Raw genomic sequence first — 20375 nt, 5'->3', positions numbered from 1 at the left:
AAGCAAGGAGCAAAATAAAGAAATTATTCTTAAATTCGTGATGCTGGCAATACATGTGAGAAAGAAGAAGTATTAAATCAGCGAACAAAAGTCATTTCCCATTCGATTATAAAAAACTTGCAGTACAAAAAGTGTTTTTCAAAGAGAAGTGAAATATAAAACTGTTTCAGTGTTTTTTCCTAGTTACAAAATATGTTTATATTTTTCTGCCATTTCAGCTTTAGCAGCTGCAGTTGGAAGAGAAGGAAGAATTATGACAAAATCCATATCATTTATGTGATAAATATAACCAATGACTTGTCGGCATTTCAAAATCTTACTATTGCTTTGACCTTTCTTTGGAGGAAAAATATTTTAACAGCAATTGAAACAGTTTTTACATTTTTATAGTGTATTCATTTAAGTGATATTCAGTGATAATAAAAGCAGAGCTGTCGACATACAACTATATGCCAGAAAGCCCATATACAAAACTCAGTCTTCAAGTACTCAGATTTTTGTCTAATAATGCCCACTGACACCTCTAAAAAGGAAGTCATGTATTACATTACTAAATATGAATTTAATTGCCAAGTTATAGGCAACCATACTTGAAAATCACCAACAATTTCAGGTATTTCTTTTTTTGGAGTGGTAAATGGAAGAAGAGCTATAGAATGTGACCAAATGTGGTATTTTTTACACTGCTCATAGAATCACATAGACAAAGATGTATTGGGCAGTTTTAACTTCTTGCCACACCTTTCTCTTTGCTTAAAACTTAATTATTCACTAATGTGGCACTACCATGACCTTTTTAAATGCAGCTGAGCTGACCATCATACTTTCCCCTGGCAAGTTATGAAGGCTCTCACAGACAGGAGCACACTATATAGATGATACTGAAAAGGTCAATGCAATTTAGCATTAATGTATCTCTTTTTCAGATGTTGAACTGCGGTGAGAATGGAGAATCATTCTAATTAATCACTTCTTATTTCAGTTTTCATTTTTAATGTGGCCAAGATTTCCCAAAAAAGCGTAGGAGCTAACTCTTAGTTTTATCTCTGTGTGTTTTAATACAAACAATTCAGAAAAGCTCCTCACGGACAGCTTTTCCCGGGTGAATGCGCCTGGCGTGCCGAGGTAGGCTGGGCACGTTTGGGCACCCAGCTCACCTTCCCTCCTCTCAGCCTCTCGCTTTTACTGTGGGAAGGATTAGGCGCAGAACAGAAATGTGTTACTTTGAAAAAGGTGATTTGCATTAAGTATAACAAATAGTCTTTCCCCTCATACACGTCAGGCCAGAAGTTTGCCGTGTGGCAACACGTAACAGCTTCTCAGGCAAACACCTCTGCTGGCAAATGTCACGCATGGAGATCCGACGTGCTTCACAGCATGAATCTCTTATGCTGACAAAATATCCGTGGCAATATTTGATATTCTACTGAAGTTTTTCTGTACGTGCAGTTGTGATTAGTGGTCCAAGCCAGGCAAAATGGTAATGGCTTAAAAAATCAACACCACTCAATGACATGGTACGTAATTTTTCCATGCAAGCACGGTATTACAGGGGTCTGAAATGTGTTTGGAGGGACGCAGGCGTGAGACAAGGAGGCAGTGAGAACTGGCTGTGGTCCAAGAAAGAGCGAGGAAGACAGTCCATTTTTTATTTTTTATTTTGTTTCAGGCACCGGTGAGTTGCTAGACAGCGTGAGGGCTCTCTCTAAGCCCTGATGGTACGTGAGCAGGGCAGCTGCCCTTACCAACCGCTATAACATCCCCTCCCGTGTGCTCCTTTTATCTATAGCATAGCTGCCAATCGGATGGAAACTCCATCTACTTCCACGGCACAGCAGGCAGCGAATTCAATTTTGCCACGACGCGAGATGTGGACCTTTCCACGGAGGACGCCCAGGAGCAGTGGGCAGAAGAGTTTGAGAGCCAGCCGAAAGGGTGAGTGCCTCTTCCCGGCGCAGAGCGGCAAGCGTGCGTGCAGCGTTGCTCCAGGGAGCCGAAAACTTAGCTGAGAATTGCATTCGTCTTTGCAGTGTGCTTATAGAAGATGGCTAGGGAAAGAAAAGAAAACAGTACAGTTAGTAACAGATAATTACAGATTTTAGGAATGAACAAGGCAAGAAAGCCCAGGAGGAGCAGCCTGTCTCCAGACTATTCCCTCAGCAAAGTTGTTAATGAAAGTCATGCTTGCAAACTGTACCGTGACACTGCAGAAACACGCAGTGTTGGTCTGTGTTTCATTCGGTCACAGCTGGCTGTTGCTAGCAAACTCCTGTCCCTATCGAATCAAATCCCCTGAGAAACTCGTCCTCCCTCTGGATCGCTGCTCTGAGCCACTTTGGCGCAGGTGTGCTCTGCCTTGGGGGTAGCCTGAAGGGCTGGAGGAGGAGGAGGATTTCGAGGCACGGCAGGACAGCGAGGCAACATCCCTTTAATTTCCGACACCGAGAGCGCAGCCGCAGCTCTGCTCTGCCCCGGCGGTGCCGGCCGAGCAGTGATGGCAAGCCCCGGGCGCCTGGGCCCGGGTGTCCCGGTGCCGCCACGCAGATACAGCAGTGGGCAGCTGCCGAGCTCGGCCTCCTCGGCTGTTTGCTGGTTTCCATGCAAGAGCGGAGGATCTGCCTGAAATTCTCCTATTTTTACTTTAAACACATATTTGGGACTTCAAAGAGCACCTGTAAAGCCTGAGCTAGCGAGGATGCTGCAAATGTCCAGAAAGTAAGGGAAACCATCTAGAGCAGCAAAGTTGAAAGTCATAGCACTTTTACCAAAACGTAATTGAGTTTTTGGGGAAAAAAAAAAAAAAAAGTGACCTGGTAGATAAGTGTGACTTTATCTTTTGTTATTTTATATACTTCAGTGTATAAATTCTGACAAAAAGAAAATAGCCAACAACTTCGGTGTGACTTAATTCTTTTTTTTTTTAAGAAGAAGAATTTGTCAGTTGCCATAACCCAAGGGCAGTGAAAAACAACAACGAAACACATATACACCATGAAACACGTACTCAACAATGAGAAGCATATACTGGTAATTTGTGAGTCGCTACCAACTATTGGTTTCAACCTACAAAATACTCCGTATCATTAGCAGCTGATTCAAGCGCTGCCTTTGTTGTGACTGAGGCAAAGAGCACCTTTCCAAAACACATCCTAACATGTCCTGTGAACACTTAGTTTATTTTAGGCCTACAGAAAAAATATTCACTGTGAACTTTTTCCCAGTCTGAATAACCAACCCATGATGTAGACGATACTGAACTCTGTTGTTGTCACATCATTTCAGAAACTTCTGTTTTAGACAAAAGAAAGAAAATGAGTACGCTTGTTTTGTGCTCGGTGACCACATGGACTACGTTTGGGATGTTCTCTCAGGATCTTTTTTGTTTTGAAAAAATGGGATGGAAGTGTTACGTAGGGCACATCTGCCTTTTTGGTAGATCCTGTCTCTGCTGGACCAGACGTTTCGTTAACCTAAGTCAGCCCAGAGCCTTCGTTGTCCGTTGTTCTAATCAGGGCCCTTCTTTCCAAGATAATGAGTAAACTTTTAAAAATTATTTACAATAGCAAATGCCGCTGTGAGTAGAAATATTGAAATAAAATGCTTGCACCACATCCTGGTTTGCAAAGGCACCATTTCTCCTGAATTAAGCACACTGCGTTTTCACTTTTCCTGACTCCAGACGATCTGCTGCCGCTGCTGCTCTCAGCTGGGAGCAAAGGCAGGGCGCAGGCGGCAGGTACGGGTGGCACTTGTCCTGCACGGTCACAGAAACCAGATCCTCTTCTGGCCACATGCATGTAAAATCTCTGCAGTGCGGTGGCCTGTGCAGGCAGGGGTAACTTTGCTTTCCAAGGCACTAAGCCGCCAGCCCAAGTCCTCACAGCCAGGACTTTTTTTGTTTTTGCTTTTCAAATTTTACTCCAGATTTGTGTAGAGAAGTTGATAAGAAGATAAGAATGGAGGTTTAAATTACATACAGCCATGAATAAACACTGAAGTCCTTCTTAGAGAAATATTTCTGAATTATTATTTCAAGAATATTTGAAATACTGTTTGACAGTGTTCAGATTGTCACAAAAACACGGAAGACAGATAATGTAGCGTACATGTTCGCAGCAGGCCTGAGCAGAAAATAAACATTCTGTTTTGTGAAAACTTGTAAAACTTAAAAGTTAATTTTTCTTCTGTACTGGAGAGAAAACAGGATTTTTAAGATGTCATTCAAAGGAAACAGGAAGCCATTTAATGGGCTAGTGATGAGAGCGGTTTCCTGGGGTGTAAATTATTCCTGATCCGGCTCTGCTTGTGATGGGCAGGAGCAGAAGTCGATCCTCACTCTTTGACACCCAGGCAGGGTGTCCAGCCTCCTGTAGCTCCGATCAGAAACTCCACCCGACTTCAGAGGACATTTCCTTGAGACTAGTATGTCTTTGCAAAGATTTTGTTAGAGCTGATCAAGATTTTCTGACCAAAATTCCTCAGGGATTTCTATGGCATTTCCATTACTCAGGAATTACAGAGTGTATGTTTAATAATCTTACTAATTATAAAATGAAAGAAGCTTTAAAGCCCTGCATATTAAGCCCTCGGTTTAACCTGATCTAGTCTATCCCAACATTCACTTCTCTATTTTCAGAATTCACTAAGAAATTAGGGCTTAGCTCTTCCCTGATATAAATAACTTAACTTTTCAGTGGGTTAATTTTAACGAGTAGCTATTTCAGGGTCCAAAAAAATGCAATCTTCCATGGTAGTATCACTTAGGAAACCCCAAGTGCTCACAGAGTTTTAGGAATCACCATGCCATTTTCATATGTTTTAAGCACGTAGGGCCCAGTGCAGAAAAATATTTGCATTATTGCCTTTGAAATTAGTAAGGATGCAAACAGTAAGGGACCTAAATGGCGTGTGTATTTGGGCCTGAGGTTTCTAAATGTACTTAAAAGTCAGTGGGACTGGTTGCCCCAGTTTCATGGAAATTGTTCTCAGCCGTGAAGATTTCCCTGAGCCTCCTGATATTTCTGTCACTTACACAGTTTTGAAGACACCTATCTCCTGAGGATGTCCATGGTGCAGTTTGTTTCAGGCCTCCACTCAACCCGTGCTCGGTCTGTAGGTGCAGGAGAGCAGAAATATGTCTTTGGATCAGTGCTGACTCTCCCTAGACCCAGCTCAGGTGTCAGTCACCGGAGCGACACCGAGACATAGTCTTGCCGTGACTTTGGCTCTCCGCCGATCCTTTGGGCTCTTCTGTTGGTTGTGAAGAGCCAGGATGAGGAAGTGATCTGTCCATGGCTCCAGTCAGTGAGGAATGACCCCAATATCCTTCCTTTACTGGGATAACTGTGCAGGACCATGGTGTCTGCTTTCCCCAGTGGGATTCCCTCGTGGCACAGCAGGCTGCGGGAAAGCAGGATTGGGCCCTTCCTTTCCCCAAAGGTGGAGACTAATGGCAAAGTCTGGAGTACGTGGAGGCTCTGCAGTCACATAAAGCACGAATGAAGGTATCAGATTCTCTCCACAAACAGGAAATAAGTAAAATGTTACGTGGCCACTTCCAAGAAGAAAAAAAAGTGGGTTCTTTTTCACGAGGTGGGTCTGGCTAGTAAACTTTCCACTACACTAGGCATATCTATTTTATTCAATCATCTACTTGTGTTATTAAAAGCTACGTCAAAATGCATTCCCTGAAAAGGAATGATCCCAAGAAACGTCCATGGTCTGCTTCATTCATGACCTCAAGTTGTTTTGTGGGTCCATAAAAAAGCACAGAGCTGCGTAGAGCATGCACAAGGACCGACGGACCATGGTGAGATTTTGTTGTATAAGTTAAAGTAGGCACAACTATTTAATTCTTAAACCCAAGAGGCCCATTTTCAAAATTATATTTTGATTATATTTCACATTACCTTTAAAAAGTCTGCCCAACTAAAATCCTTAACTCCGAAATAGCATTATGTTAAACTGAAATGCCTTGCAGCAGAGCACTTCTATTTACTATATCACAGTGCAGATTAACCAGAATTTTGCAACCAAACAGATCGGTTTAGTTCATGTACAGTTCTGTGTGCTTCCATTAACACAGTTGTGTTTGTATCATAACAGCGTTTCAGTAATGCTAATCTGCTAATTCCTTTGTAAACGAGTAAAAGTTTTAAAGCAGCATTTTCAAGCAGGCTCGTTGTTGGCTTCTATGACTTCGTGATCTAAGGAAACTGGCAAGCTCTTAAGAAGATCCTGTGCATACATTTTGAAGTAGCTTGAATGGTTAAACTGATAAATAGACTGTTAACTAGTTGTCATAACAGCTTTTGAAATTTTCTTACAGCAGGTTGTTGCTAGAGATCATTTCCGCTAGAACTGGACAGGAAATGGCTTCGTCCTCTCACAAAGATTTCAAAACTTGTATGTTTTCTCCTTCATCCTGAATCACACTGGCTAGTCAAATTGTTTGATAATCAGGATTTAGTGCTTCTGAATAATTTCATTGCTTCATCATCCTTGTAATTTTAAAATGGTTTATTGTGAATTAATTAAGATTTCAACACAAATAAATAATATATCAATCCAAAATAATGTACAAGATTTCAACAGTTCATATTCTTTCAAAATATTTTAATCAAGTTTTGAAGAAACCAACACTTTCATGATGAAAACATATTTTCAATAAAAAATATTTAATTGAAAAATTCGGCAACAGCTTTTCTAATTATCACTGAATAAAAAATAAGAGAAAATGTTGTACAGAAAAACTGAGAAAGATCATATCACATATTAGAAACACAGCAGTCTTTTTATACCCTGCTCATGTGTTAGTTTAAAACTATTATCCTAAATGCTCAGAAAGATGAAAAGAGAGTATTTTCAGCTATTACCTACAAATTTAATAATTGCATAGCAGATATGGTGGATCTGTTCCTTTTCAAGTTTCATTGATATATAAACCTTACATTACACAACATGAAACAGAATGCAGTTATATTTTAAACGCTTTTATGCCATGAAAATAATGAAGATAATGGAGCAACATAGCATTAAATATTTGGTAATAGAATGGAATGCCTCATCTTTTTAGTAATTTGTGCTTTTTTCCCATTTATTTAAAATATTTATATTAATTTGTCTTATTAGAGTTGAAAAGATAGTATTGAATATGTAAATAATGTTGTTGTAGGCAGTGTATTTGAAAAGCTGCATTTTATTATTCTCCATAACAGCTGAAGCAGCTACTGTGTGTAAAAAAGAACTCCTAGAACATGATTTGTATGGGTTTATCAGTAACGTGCCTCTACGCATTCTCTGCCCGCTGTTGACCTCTCCAGGTGGGATGTTTTTGGAGCCGTCATTGGTACTGAATGTGGGACGCTGGAATCTGGCTCAGCTATGGTATTTCTCAGAGATGGAGAAAGAAAAATATGTACTCCGTATATGGACACTACAGGTTATGGGAACTTAAGATTTTATTTCAGTATGGGTGAGTACGTATTCCTTATGTAACAGAACATGTGGAGCATTTGAGATTAGAATTAAATTGTGCAGCATGCATAATAAATATTTTAAATATTACTCGAAAGAGGATAGCTTTGATTCATGGCTATGATACCCCTGAGACTGTAAGGTGGATTGCTCTGGGTTAGACTAAGAGTCTGCCCTGCTGGATGACCACACAAGTGCAAGAACGTGGTGGACGTTCAAACTCATCCCAGGAATATTCTCCCAAATGTCCTTGACTTGCATGTCAAAACCTTTCTGAGCCAAATAGATTGTTCTGGATTTAGTAGCTCTTGGTGGGTTTTTCTTCCATGAATTTATCTGGCCATTCTTTTGGCTGTTACATACATTCAGCTCCAGATTAAGACACATAAAGGCGTCTCTATGCAATGTCAGTGTCTAAATTTCCCTTATAGTCAGAGGAGATCTGGTCATTGCAGTTCCTGGAAAAAGCTATTTAGCTCAGCTTGAGACATCACCATCAGACCACCAGAACAGCTCTCTAGACTCCAGTGACTGCATGGGTTGGTTCTCCCTTAGTCTAAGGGAAGGAAGCTCAAGTGTGCTACAGCACCTTGATGAAGCTGGGGGCTACATGGGCATTCCTCATGAGAAGCACTAATGTGGTGCTCGGATCATGTGTGGACCTTCCCAGTTGGGATGAAGTGCAGCCTCAGTGATCTACCAGGGCTAAGAAGGCAACCAGGAAAGAAGCTGTCCTACCACTGCCTCTCCCCACTGTTGTTGTCAGTGCAAGCATATTAATTAGGTGTTGTAACAAACCAAAATTCATATGAACATAGTGTTTTTCCAGAACTTTTATTTTGCACAAAAAGGAAATTGCATGGGAAGGTTATTCTCTCAACACCATGTTTAGAGGAGGTGGGGACTTTTGTTTAAAAGTAGAGAATAATGGAATAATAAAGGAGGAAGCAGAGACTAAACTTGTGACCTCCACAAGCAACCTTCTGAATCAACAAGAGAAAAAAAAAGCTTTATTTAATGAGTGGAAGTCCTCATGTTGTTGTCCTGAAATGTCACATATCTCCGCTGTGTTACATGAATTACCAAAAAAGCACAGGAAAAAGAGGATGCTTTTTTCCATATCTTCCAAGCATTACAACACCTGCAAGAGAGACAGGAAAGAAATTTGCTCAACCTTATGAACTTAGAGGAGAACTTGTCAGCACATACAGGCACAGGGGATAATGGGATATCATTTAAAATCGATTCTGTACCTAGTTGTAAATTAAGTAAATACTAGTTTAAACATTAAGGCACACAGAGACGTTGAATAGACACATGGATGTTCCTTATTGCAGTGTAATTCACATCAAAGATGCACATCTTATCTAGCTCTGTGGATGACACTTTGCCTTTTCCACTCTAGCAACTGGCCATCTTTAGCCAAAAAAACAGAGAAAATGTTTCATATATGCAGCCTTTTTACTTTATGGACTGTTCAAAGAAGCTTCCTCATCCTGTTTTTTTTCTGTTTTTTTTTTTTTTTTTTTAATACCTGTGATACCGATAGTGTACAGGGAAATGACAAGCTTCCTGTTTCAATTACAGACACTTTGTTTTAAAAAAACTCTTCCAGAACAACAAACAAGTGTGATGATGTCCGTCTTGTTGTAACTCTAATGCAGTGTTTATGCTCAAATTTGCCAACACATCAGCTCTTCCAAAGAAGCTTAATAAGTGTTTTGGATTCTACAAATATGAAGATATCTGAAATCCTGCCATGTCACAAGTCTCAATCCATGTCACAAGTTTTGTGTGATAGAGTAGACTCCATCTATGGACTATGGTGCACTATGGTGCAGACAGTAGAAGATAAAGCACATCAAATAAGGTGCAAAGTAGTCTCCCTAGTATCTTACTAGGGAGGAAGTTCTCAGCTGTCAAAGAATCAGCTGAGAAGTATTTATAGGTCTTCACATACAGTGCGAGCGGTTGCATGGTATGTGAGTACTAAAAACTAGTCACTGATCTAGTCAAAACACATGAGAACTCAAATATTAAAGAGTTCTCTCATCTCTGTGTAAATAGGATTTAAAACATACAGATAGATGTATGGCTTTGGGCACAGCATTTTCTATTAAAACTGTTTTAATAAGCTGATTAAGAGAGTTACTTGAGGCTTTCATAATTGTCAAGCCCTTGATCTCTGGCATGGCCTATCTGATCAAATGATTCTTATACACTGTGTCCTCAGGGCTTGTGTTCTTTTGTCTCATATCCTAAGTTAAATAACAGCTGGTTGTAATTATTTCCATAATTATGGCAGTGTAATATGATTCTGCTTTCCAATAACAAAGGTTTCAATTATTTTTTTTTCTCCCTCAAATGTGTGCTTTACAGGAGGAACTTGTGATTCTGGAGAATCCCATGAAAATGATGTCATACTTTACGCCAAGATTGAAGGCAGGAAGGAACACATAGCTCTTGATACCCTGACCTATGCTGCTTATAAGGTAAACGGTCTTAAACAAAGTAGGTGGGCGGGAAAGATAGGTGGCAATCTATTTTTTCTGTTTTTTCAAACCGGCATGACAGTGTTGGATCTTGAATTCCACGCAGGCAGTCAAACATGAGCTGCCCAAGCACCTAAATCGTGTGTAGATCTTGCAATGATAGGGTGCAACACAGCTCTGCGGTTCTGGCTGGTGACTCAGCCCCTGCGCAGTCCTGCCATGTCAGCTGGGGCCAGGAGAGCAGGCAGGCATGAAGGCAGCAGGCAGATGACTAGAGTACCTGTACTGACCGTAGGCACGTCAGAGCCCGGGACATGCGAGAGCCCTGCGAATGGAGCACAGCTCCCCTTCCCTGGTGGAGAGCAGCACTGCTCAAGTGTCGGTGTGGGCCCCGGGTGTAGCAGACATCTGACAGGCAGCAAAGCTTGGGTGTTCAGCTCAGAGAATGGAAGCAGGCCTTCAAAATGAGGGGCTTGTTTTTGGTGTCCCAGAAACACGGGATTTCCCAGAAGTCCTTTATGATATTAATTATCAGAGAATGCCAGAGCCAAATGCTTTCCCCTGAGCCTGCCAGGGTTATACAGCTCCTGTCAGCATTTGAGAAACTGAGAGGACCACTCATGTATTCAGTTCAGTCACCTACAGCATTGGAGGCAGAGGTTTAAGGTAAGATATTTCTGAAAAAGACTGTGAAATTCAGCTGATCCCTGCCAGAGCCAACTCCTGTAAGTCTTCTCGGGTGGATTCCTGTATGCTTTTTTATGCATGCGGGCTCGTTCCACAGCGTGAACGGTGTGTCCTTTTGCCATCAGTTGGAAACTCCAGTGATGTCTCCTCCCAAGCAATTACTCCTGCCTCCGTTCAAGCTCCTGCTAGGCACAGTTTGAGACTCAGGAACTGCGTCCTGAAAGGGTCTGTCATGGTGGGATGGTGGCGAAGAGGAGAGCTACTCGGAAATGGCTGAATGTCTTTTTTGTGCTTGGTGCGATACCATTCACTGACCCTCCAGAAAGCCTCCAGTTCAACGGCCAGATCTGCGCGCCCTGATGTGATAAGGGATTGGGTAGTTTCCTGAGATACAAACTAGAAAAACTGCATGTTTTACACTTTTTCTTTCCATTTTTAAATGCGCCCTTTGCAAGGGTCTGCAATGATACAGGCATGAAGTCAGTGAGCATCAGAAAGCAGTTACTGACAGTGCATGCAGGCAGCTTCCCTTCTGCTTTTAGCACAGCCTCCTTCAAACTACATTCAACTTCCCACCACCACCTCCAGGCAGGAAAAATAATACAGTCTAACTCGCTGTCAGGATCCTTTCTGTCTAGGACAAGGAACAACTTAGACCACATGTACCCTGCTAGCAAAGTAACGCGGCTCTGCGGTGCCCCTACCGTGCTGTCACGAAAAGAGAGACGGCAAAAATCAATACACAAAAATGCATGTAACATGCACAGCTGCATGTGCTACAAATTAAACTGCAGTATGTTTATACAATATGTAGGAAATATGGCGCTAAAAATGCAACTGATTTCAACCACAGGTCTGTGTGCCTTTTCACTGTAATTCTAGCATTAAGAGAACAAATGGTTACAGCAGGTTTTGGCCTGAACTTGTGTTGAGTCACTTGCATTGTTTCATGCCTGAACTTGTGTTGAGTCACTTGCATTGTTTCATTGTGCTTGGTTTCCCTCCTCTGCTGGTTCTGTGTGAAAGACAGGGTAGAACTTTTTTTAAGACTAAGGAAACTGTAATTGTAAAATAATAAAAAATTAATTGGGTAACTCAGGGAGAGATAGGATCTGAAATTACACTGAATTCATTGTGGAGGGTTTTTTTTAAAACAACCAGTTTTAAAGCTGACATCCTCTTTTAAGATATTAAAAGTCCAATTACGTTGCTTTAGGACAAAGGCTAAGCTTCATAAAGCAGTGCTTTCATTTATTTCAGCAACAAAACATCCTCCCCAGCTATGCCTGTGAACTCGTAGTGTTGTTCCATTCTCACGTATTTAGACAAGACATGCAGTTACATTGCTTTGTTGCTGTGAGCTGAAAGACTGCAGAACAAGCGCCATCTTCCACTGCCAGCTAAGCACTGATAAAATTATCGGTATTTACCGGACCACAGAAGGTACAGTCTTCACAGTCTTTTCTACAGTGTCTTTACAACCAAGCAGACTGATCCCGGTAAGGTGATGAGCAGCACTGGTACCCAGAGTGTAAATAGCTATGCACACAATGTAAAGAAGTTTCTATTTGGGGTCTTCTGTGGAAAAAGGTCATTAAAGAAAAGTTAATAGAAATGATGCAAAGAGAAAAATGGGCATATTTCATTCAAAATACTTGAAGTTGCTATTTTAAGTAGTACTTTTTCATATAACTTTGTATTATTATTTGTTTTATTTAAGCCTAACTGATTTAATTTCTATTAAAGGTTCCATCTTTGGTTTCCGTTGCCATTAGTCCGGACCTGCAGACTCCTGCAACCAAGTTTTGTTTGAAACAAAAGAGTCATCAAGGCCATAACAGGAATGTCTGGGCTGTGGATTACTTCCATGTCCTCCCAGTGCTCCCTTCCACCATGACTCACATGATCCAGTTTTCCATCAATCTGGGTTGTGGAACTTATCAACCTGGTAACAGGTACAACAGGCTAGATTTGTTCTTTTGATTGTCAGCTTTCTGATATAGTTTGTTTTGTAGCATCTATAAAATTATTTGGATTTTTTTTCTCAGAAAGAAGGAAACCAATTAATACTGACAAATATAAGCTATTCAAAAGCAAACGTTTCTCTTGAACTCCACATGCCCAGGTTTCTGTATCTTATGTGCAGTAAGAAGTCTATTAAACAGCTTTCCGGGTTGAAACATGCATCCATTATTCTGAAACATGCCCATGATTTCAAAGGGACTTTTGCTCCAGTCGTTAATGAATTCGAGATTTGCCTCTTAATGTGAGTGTAGAGGTGAAGGTATTAATGACAACAGCAGCAACTTCGCCTGCTGACCTCCCAAGATTATTGATGCCACAAGCATAAGCAGTTCCTGCAAGACTGGCAATAAGTGCCCCTCATCTTGAAGATGATCAGTGGGAGGACCTCACTGTTGACTGGCCAGAGAACTCTTTTGCTGGCTTTCCTTCATGAAGGGATTCAGTATGTTTTTTCCCATGGAGTTAAGGGACAGGGAATAGAAAAGAAGGGTGTCATTTACTGCTCCACAGAATCATAGAAATGGTGGTTGGAAAGGACCTTTGCAAGAAGTGGGAGTATCGCCAGCATAGGTCAGGTCAGCCACGGCTTTGTCTATCCATGGCTTGAAAACCTTCACTGAAGGACATTGCACTGCTCTCTGAGTGACCTGTTCTAGTGCTGCACAACCAGTGAAAAAGGGTTTCATAATGTCCAGTCCAAACCTTTCAAGCCACAATGTTATGGCCATTGCCCCTAGTTATTGCACCTGCCACTAGTGAGAAGAGTTTGGCTCTGCCGGCCTTGTGACTGCCCTCCAAGTTGTCATAGGCTGCTGTAGTAGGTGAGCTCACCCCTCAGCCCTGCTTCACCAGACTGAACAAGACGGCTCCCCCAGCTCCTCCTAGGTCTGGTGCTCTAGGCCCTGAGCATCTTGGTCATCCTCTGCTTGACCTCTCTGGTGTCTTAACATCCTTCCTCAACTGGGACACCCAAAAAGGAGCACCATATTCCAGTGCAGCCTCACTACTGCTGACTACACTGATATACATTTGTGAAGAGGTGTCTCCACAACAAATTGGAAGGGTGTATGCTAGGACCTCAGTCAACCCTCAATTAACAGTGTTCTTCACAATTACTATCCCTTTATCCCTATGTACATGTGAGACTGTTTATCCTGTTTTGTTTTTTTTTTTTTTTTTTTGAGGAATAAGTCATCTCATATTTTTTCCAGAGTAAGAGCCGTATCCGCAGGTTTAAAGTAGCTAGCAGACTGTAAATTCTTATCACATCCATGAACCATGGCAACTTCTTCCATCTGGAAAGAGCTCCATTAGCATGACGGTCCTAGCAACTTGTAGGGCAGCAGAACTCAAGGGGCGGCAAAAATCAAGGCATTACACACATATTTGATATGAAGGGAAGGCAACTACATTTTTTTCTACACAGAAAGTAAAAAATTTGCCTGTGAACACTCCTGGCCAGTCAACATGCTTTATGTAAAGTCTCTGTCTTAAATATTCCATTAACTAATGGTGATTAGTATATATTTTGAAAGATTAATTTGCATCCTTCACCTAAACTATTTCTGAAGCAGAAGTGAGCTTCTTCATAACAAAAGAATCACTAGCTCCCTATAAACCCTATCTGAATTTCACAAATACTGTAACACTTCCTATCTCCGGGTGTACATAATGCTTTCATTACTGCAAATGTAGGAGACTTGCACAGAATATGTTCAGTAGATATAGCCCTCCAAGGTAACAGTATAGTTAAAACTGAAATGAATTAGTCAAAACCTCTATAAACAATTTTAGTGCACATTTATGATATCACACTGATCGTACACCTAATAAAGTAATATTCTCAGCCAATTATAGTGAAAATAAAAAGTTATAATCCAATGATTTAGAATTGAGGTGATGAATTATGACTTTTACAAAGCTTCAGTGATATTATTTAAAATAAAACAGAATGTTGCAAGCTAATTATGTGGAGGAAATTACATTACAAGAGTATTGCAGTAAAATACCTAATCCTTAATAAATTAAGCACTTTTCTATATTACTTTTTGATGGTCTTCAGAATGTAGGACAGCTAAGGATTGCCTTGTGGCCACATATTGTAAACACTGTATTTTTAAACATGAATTGCAGTGAAATACAGAGAGAAAAATTCTGGCAATAGCTTCTTGAAAACTGCACTTTTCAAAGCACCCTTGGGAGTATGGCTTCAATAACCCACTGTCGTAGATTCCGTGGATGGTCGCAGAGATTTTCTACTGCTCTGTTACTGTCTGAATATGGATGGTCTGGTTTATTGCTAGTCTATGTGATCAGAGAATATATGTCTCTTTCTGGGCAAATCTGGAGTCTTCCCATACGGTGATGTCCCTCTGACTCATGAAATTCGCTGTTGAATTCTGCAGGCTTTATGAGGGGGAAGGCAGCCTCCGCAGACCGTTACGACTCGGCAGCCTGGCGGCCCCCCCGCCGCTCCCATGCGCTCTGTTGTCGCTGGATGCTCTCTGGCAGTGTCCTTCCTCCTGGCCAGGGCCCCCTCCACCACCCGCCGTCCTCAGTGGGGCCCTGGCCAGTCCCTCTATTCCACAATGCTTTTCTGATCCGCATTTAGGCATGGCGGTTGCAGGAGGCAGGTGACTAAGGAGGCTGCTGAAGTATTTGTCAGCGAAGGAGGGGAAGAGACAACCCATGCATAAATAAGTAGTGCACCCACTGGAGATAGGAGCTGTTCAATAGCTGACAGTTGTAAAGGAGTCCTGTCCCCACATTACGCTGTCTGGCTCTGGTGAATCCAGGTTTTCTCCTCATTATTTCTGCAACCATACACAGTATAGTTGTAGCTGAAATAAGAGTAACACCAGCTCATTTAAACACAGCATAAAAACGCTAGCTGGTTAGTGGCCAAACAAGGACTAAAATAAAAGTTTTGGCAGTCCTCAATGTATGATATAGGTTACCCTTCTGGTTTTTAAACAGATTTGTTTCATGTTTATATTCTTTTGTATTCAAGGACTATTCAGAATATTCAAAACTCTTCCATATTTCAGCATCAGTTATCAGCAATAGTAGATTTGGGGAATTCACTGTATTGGTATTTCTACATTCATATTTATGCCAAGTATGTTCACATTTTTTTCCTTCCTTCCTTCCTTCCTTCCGTCCGTCCTCCCTTCCTTAGTGTCAGCTTGGAATTTTCAACGAACCACGGCCGTTCTTGGTCCTTGCTTCATACCGAGTGTTTGCCCGAGATATGTGCTGGACCTCATCTTCCTCACAGCACCGTCTACGCCTCTGAAAATTACAGCGGGTGAGAGCATTGTCTGCAAAAATAACTGAGATGCAAGATTAGAAAAGGAAGTGAGTTATAGGTGACACAAGAAAGCGGCAGAGCATACATCCCCTGTAATCCTTCATTTTTGACTAGCTAAGTGCAGCAAAGAAGGAGTGTTCTGGTGTCTCCGGCTGCCCAGTAATGAAATTTAAAATATATGAGGCTGCCGCTGTGGTATAATATTATTTTTCTGATGCTAAACATAAATTACAAAAAAACCCTGAGGACAACATACTGGTAATTAAAAGAAAAGTTATACCCTGTCAAAGCCATAAAAGTTTTCTTCTTAAAGAAACCATCAGTCAAAGCCCTATTTACATGCTCAGACGTCTTTACTCACTTGGAATCCCAATATTTGGATTACAGTGAAAGACATCCTCTGTATTTCAGTAGATGGAGACTGTTACTGTAATTGTATTCTTATAGTAATCTTTGCTTTTATTAAGTATTTTTGGTACTGTTCTGACTGCAAAATGAACTTGTGAAAAATTCTTGCACAGAGCAAATCCCATGATTGTATATCTCAGTGTATCCCACTTTCCATAGACCCTTCAGAGTAGTACCATGCCATGAGTATGACCATGAGAAGAAAGTGTAGTGGAAGCATTGGTACGATCTGGTGACTTCCCATTTCTGTATCATTTTCACAGAAGCCATTAACCCCGGTGTGTGTAACAGGTACAGCATGTGGATGATATGAGAATGACAGCCCAGAGGGATAGTAGGCCAAATCCTCCGCGGCTGCCTTCTCATTCTCAAGGGTTTCCACCCAGCAGAGCTCAGTCATAGCAAGGGGTTTAATTCAGTATGCAATTTGAAAGATGCTCACTGTGATGGAGAAGTCACTGTAGGAAAGTAGCTTATGATCTATGTTGACTTCATACATTCATGCAGAAAGAAAAAGACTGGGTTTTATAATGCAGTAAATAACATTCATATCATATTGTATGAAAATATCAAGAGCCAGATTCTTCATTTTTCATTTATACTTTCTAAATCTGTAGTAACTTCATTGATTCATTTGAGCAGATTTTAGAATTAATAATTCTCACAAAGCTTTCTATGAAAATAAACACATCTGCAAAATATACAGTTGTCTAACAACTATCAGTTTAAAATGTTAGAATTTGTGTTATATATATTTCAGGTGGAGCCGGATAACCGTTCCCCTCCCCAATGCAGCATTAACAAGTGACACCAGGATTCGATGGAGACAAACAGGACCAATCCTTGGAAATATGTGGGCAATCGATAATAGTTAGTATTCTTATCCACAGTCATAATACATCATATGAGTAAATTTTTATGCACTGCTTCAAGTAAAGGCATACTTTCCAGAATCACAGGTCGCAAGATTTTCAATTTGTTCAATTCCTTTTCTTCTTTTATGCACTTGCTAACAAGTACATTTTGAATCTGGAGGGGAATTCTGTCGTTTGAAAAGACAATCTTCTATGTAGATTACCGACTTTTTTTAATTGAATGCTTTCTGGTAAAAGGTATCGGTGGCAAGGGCCTAATATACCATTTCTTCTTGACTGCTTAGTCCCAATTACACAGAGAGGTACTACACTGTGCTATTAAGGATGCATGCTGTGCGAGGCTAAGTAACCATTACAGCATCTGGGACATACTATTCCTTCTGGAGGTAGAAGACCTTCATAAAGCAATGTTGTTACCAAAACACTGGCAAGTACTTATACATTGTTTACAATATCTTAAGAGGGAAAGTACCATCTGTGACAGGGAACTATTTTTGTTCCAGGAAATTATTTTTCGCCTACCTGATTTTTAAATGCACATGAAAGAACTGAGAGGAGCTTGTTTTGATTCATATGATTGTAAATCTTGTTGTGGAGGATAACGAGGGCCAGTCATCATAGGAAGTATTTTAAAACACAAAGAAGTACTTTAGGAAAACAAGATATAAGATATACATTATTTGAAATGCAGAAACAAGCATGATTGAAAGGGCACTGAATATGAGAAGGTGTAACTTTTGTAGCTTCCTAATTGCCCTTACATGTTTTGGAAGTAAACTATGCCTAGAATTTGTTTTGCTAGATGTGTGAATTACATACATAATATAAAGATTTATAGTGATGTGAAATTGCCTGTGAAATTTGTTAGAGAATTCTAATAAGGTTTGATGTGAAGCCTGGGAATGGCAAATACATTTCACAAATTTTTTAAAATAGATTGATGGCTGGTTTTGAAAAGAAAATCTCTGAGACTGCCAGGATAATGTAATGCCCTAAATGAAAGTTTTTCACAAAAACTCATGAAAATTACTCCCTTGCTCACCTTGCTGGGATGTAGTATCATCTAGACAGTCTCGATGCAGTATTAATCCTTGTCTTTAGAGATGATGACAGAGGTCAAAAAGAAAGTAAAAGGGAGGAAAAATATGTGTATACCTACATCAGAAGGTATCAAAACACTGATGTCTGTGATCATCTGCAAAGGTGAGTTGATACCTAATGAAATGCAGAGTGTAACTGTCAGAGAAGTTCATAGAAACAAGAGCAAGATAAAAGTAGTCCAAGGCCCCAGATTTTTTGCAACAGAACAAAACAACGTGGTTTTGAAAATTAACACAGGATACCTCTGTCTGCACTACCTTTGCTTGTAGAGCAAAATACTCTGATTTAGTAGCGAAAGAGTAAATGCAGTTCTGTCAAAGGGTACTGCATGCTCAGCAGCACACTATCTCAGAGGCAAGTTTACCAGCCATCTGCCTAATCCAAAATGTATTTGAGTGGTAGGACCGCTTCTATGACACTGAGATCAGGTCTTAAAGTTGCCCAGGTTTCTGAGGTTTTGCATTCCTCTAGTAGTAGAACTGAAGGTTTACAGTGATGGGAAAAGACCTACAAATATTAACAACAAACCACTCAAATTCTTGAAGAGAGAGAAGAATTTCAAGGATGCAGCAGTCTGATTTCTAGCTTCAGAACTGTTTTCTAATGTGAATTTTTACATGAAATCTGGAGTCGGGCCATCTTTCAGAAACACTGGAAAACTGCCAACCTCCATAAAGCTTTCTCATTGTGAACAACATCATTACATCGTTAACCCTTCTACTTTTCCCACCCCCTCAAAGAGACCTCCACACGGGCAAATAAATCAAGCAGACAGAACAGAATTTTTGCACTATGAAAAGTGAGAAAATCTGGAGATCACATGAGGTCTGGTGGGGAGTTAGTTACTAACAGGGATTTGGAGGGCATCCTCCAGGGAGTACTGACACATTGCTATGATGGGCAGCATTATAAAACAGAGATAAGTACAGGTGGTTATACGTGGTCTCAAATTGGTGGCTGTTTGGGTGACGATCCAGAAGTCACAACACAAGTGGGTAACTCCAAGTAATAGGCATTCTTCAGCTGAAAGGGTGACACTGTGCAAGATTAAGTCATGATTATCAAGATGTGATATTAAAAGAACTTTGTCCACGAGTTACCGCTTTGGACTATACCCAGGTCCAGATAATGCTGTTGGTTTCTCAGCATCAAGCTTACATGAAGCCTCACCCCTGACCCCAAGATAAATGCCTGTCCTTATGATGGTGCAATGAGATGCAGTTTATGCTGAGGCTTGCTAATCTTTCCAGCCTTAATATTTTTCGCAAAATATCAACAAGGATTAGGAATCATTGGAGGAAAATGAAATAAAGGAGTAAAACAAGCACAGAGTATTTTTCAGTGCCTATGATTTGGATTTTTATTTCATTTGAAAGAAGTAGTGGAAGTCTATGATGTTTAATGTTTCCTTAAGATAGATCAGAGCAGATTCTGATTCCAATAAATCCAATGAAGTTACGTCAACTACAGAAAGAGATGCAAGAACATATCATTGGAATATATCCTCAAAACAAGGTGAAGAAAAGGGAAAGCAAGAAAATGGCCCGTACAAAGCAACTCATCCAATCTTCTCATTCACAATATTAGAAAAATCAAGTACATTAATTAAAACATCACCAGTGCCTCAAGCCCCAAAAAGACATTACCAATGGAATAACAAATTATCCCTGGCTATCCTTGACACAGAGCGAAAGATTCTACAGAAAGATACAAGCAAATGCGTTTTATCACTTTGTAGACCTATACCATCAAGTGGGATTAAGACAAATGCAGTAACTATATGATCAGGTCTGTATGCTTTCTTGTATTGGTTATGTTCTGTTTATCACATAACATAACCCTCTGTTTAACTAATTTCTTTTCTCTGCAGTTTATATTGGTCCATCTTGCCTCAAATTCTGCTCAGGGCGAGGACAGTGTACTAGAAATGGCTGCAAGTAAGAGTTATAATTCAGTAGTTGTATTCAATTTCTGTCATATAGTTTACTCGATGATCTGAAA

General features: G+C 40.5%; 1 protein-coding gene across 3 annotated transcripts in view; it reads left to right on the top strand.

Annotated features, from left to right (window-relative positions):
• The window catches only part of RELN (reelin), a 300760-nt gene that overhangs the window by 181379 nt on the left and 99006 nt on the right, over nucleotides 1-20375 (top strand). For all 3 annotated transcript variants that reach the window (XM_064505385.1, XM_064505379.1, XM_064505392.1), the window contains exons 11-17: nucleotides 1790-1935; nucleotides 7323-7474; nucleotides 9856-9968; nucleotides 12402-12610; nucleotides 15859-15987; nucleotides 17159-17268; nucleotides 20245-20311. In XM_064505385.1, coding sequence (XP_064361455.1) covers nucleotides 1790-1935; nucleotides 7323-7474; nucleotides 9856-9968; nucleotides 12402-12610; nucleotides 15859-15987; nucleotides 17159-17268; nucleotides 20245-20311 — 926 coding nt within the window. The remainder of the gene's footprint in view (nucleotides 1-1789; nucleotides 1936-7322; nucleotides 7475-9855; nucleotides 9969-12401; nucleotides 12611-15858; nucleotides 15988-17158; nucleotides 17269-20244; nucleotides 20312-20375) is intronic.

This window comes from Dromaius novaehollandiae, chromosome 1 (genome assembly GCF_036370855.1).
Source record: "Dromaius novaehollandiae isolate bDroNov1 chromosome 1, bDroNov1.hap1, whole genome shotgun sequence".
Classification (NCBI taxonomy): domain Eukaryota; kingdom Metazoa; phylum Chordata; class Aves; order Casuariiformes; family Dromaiidae; genus Dromaius; species Dromaius novaehollandiae.
Note: the sequence above shows the minus strand (reverse complement) of the source record. Positions and strands in the feature narration are given on the sequence as shown.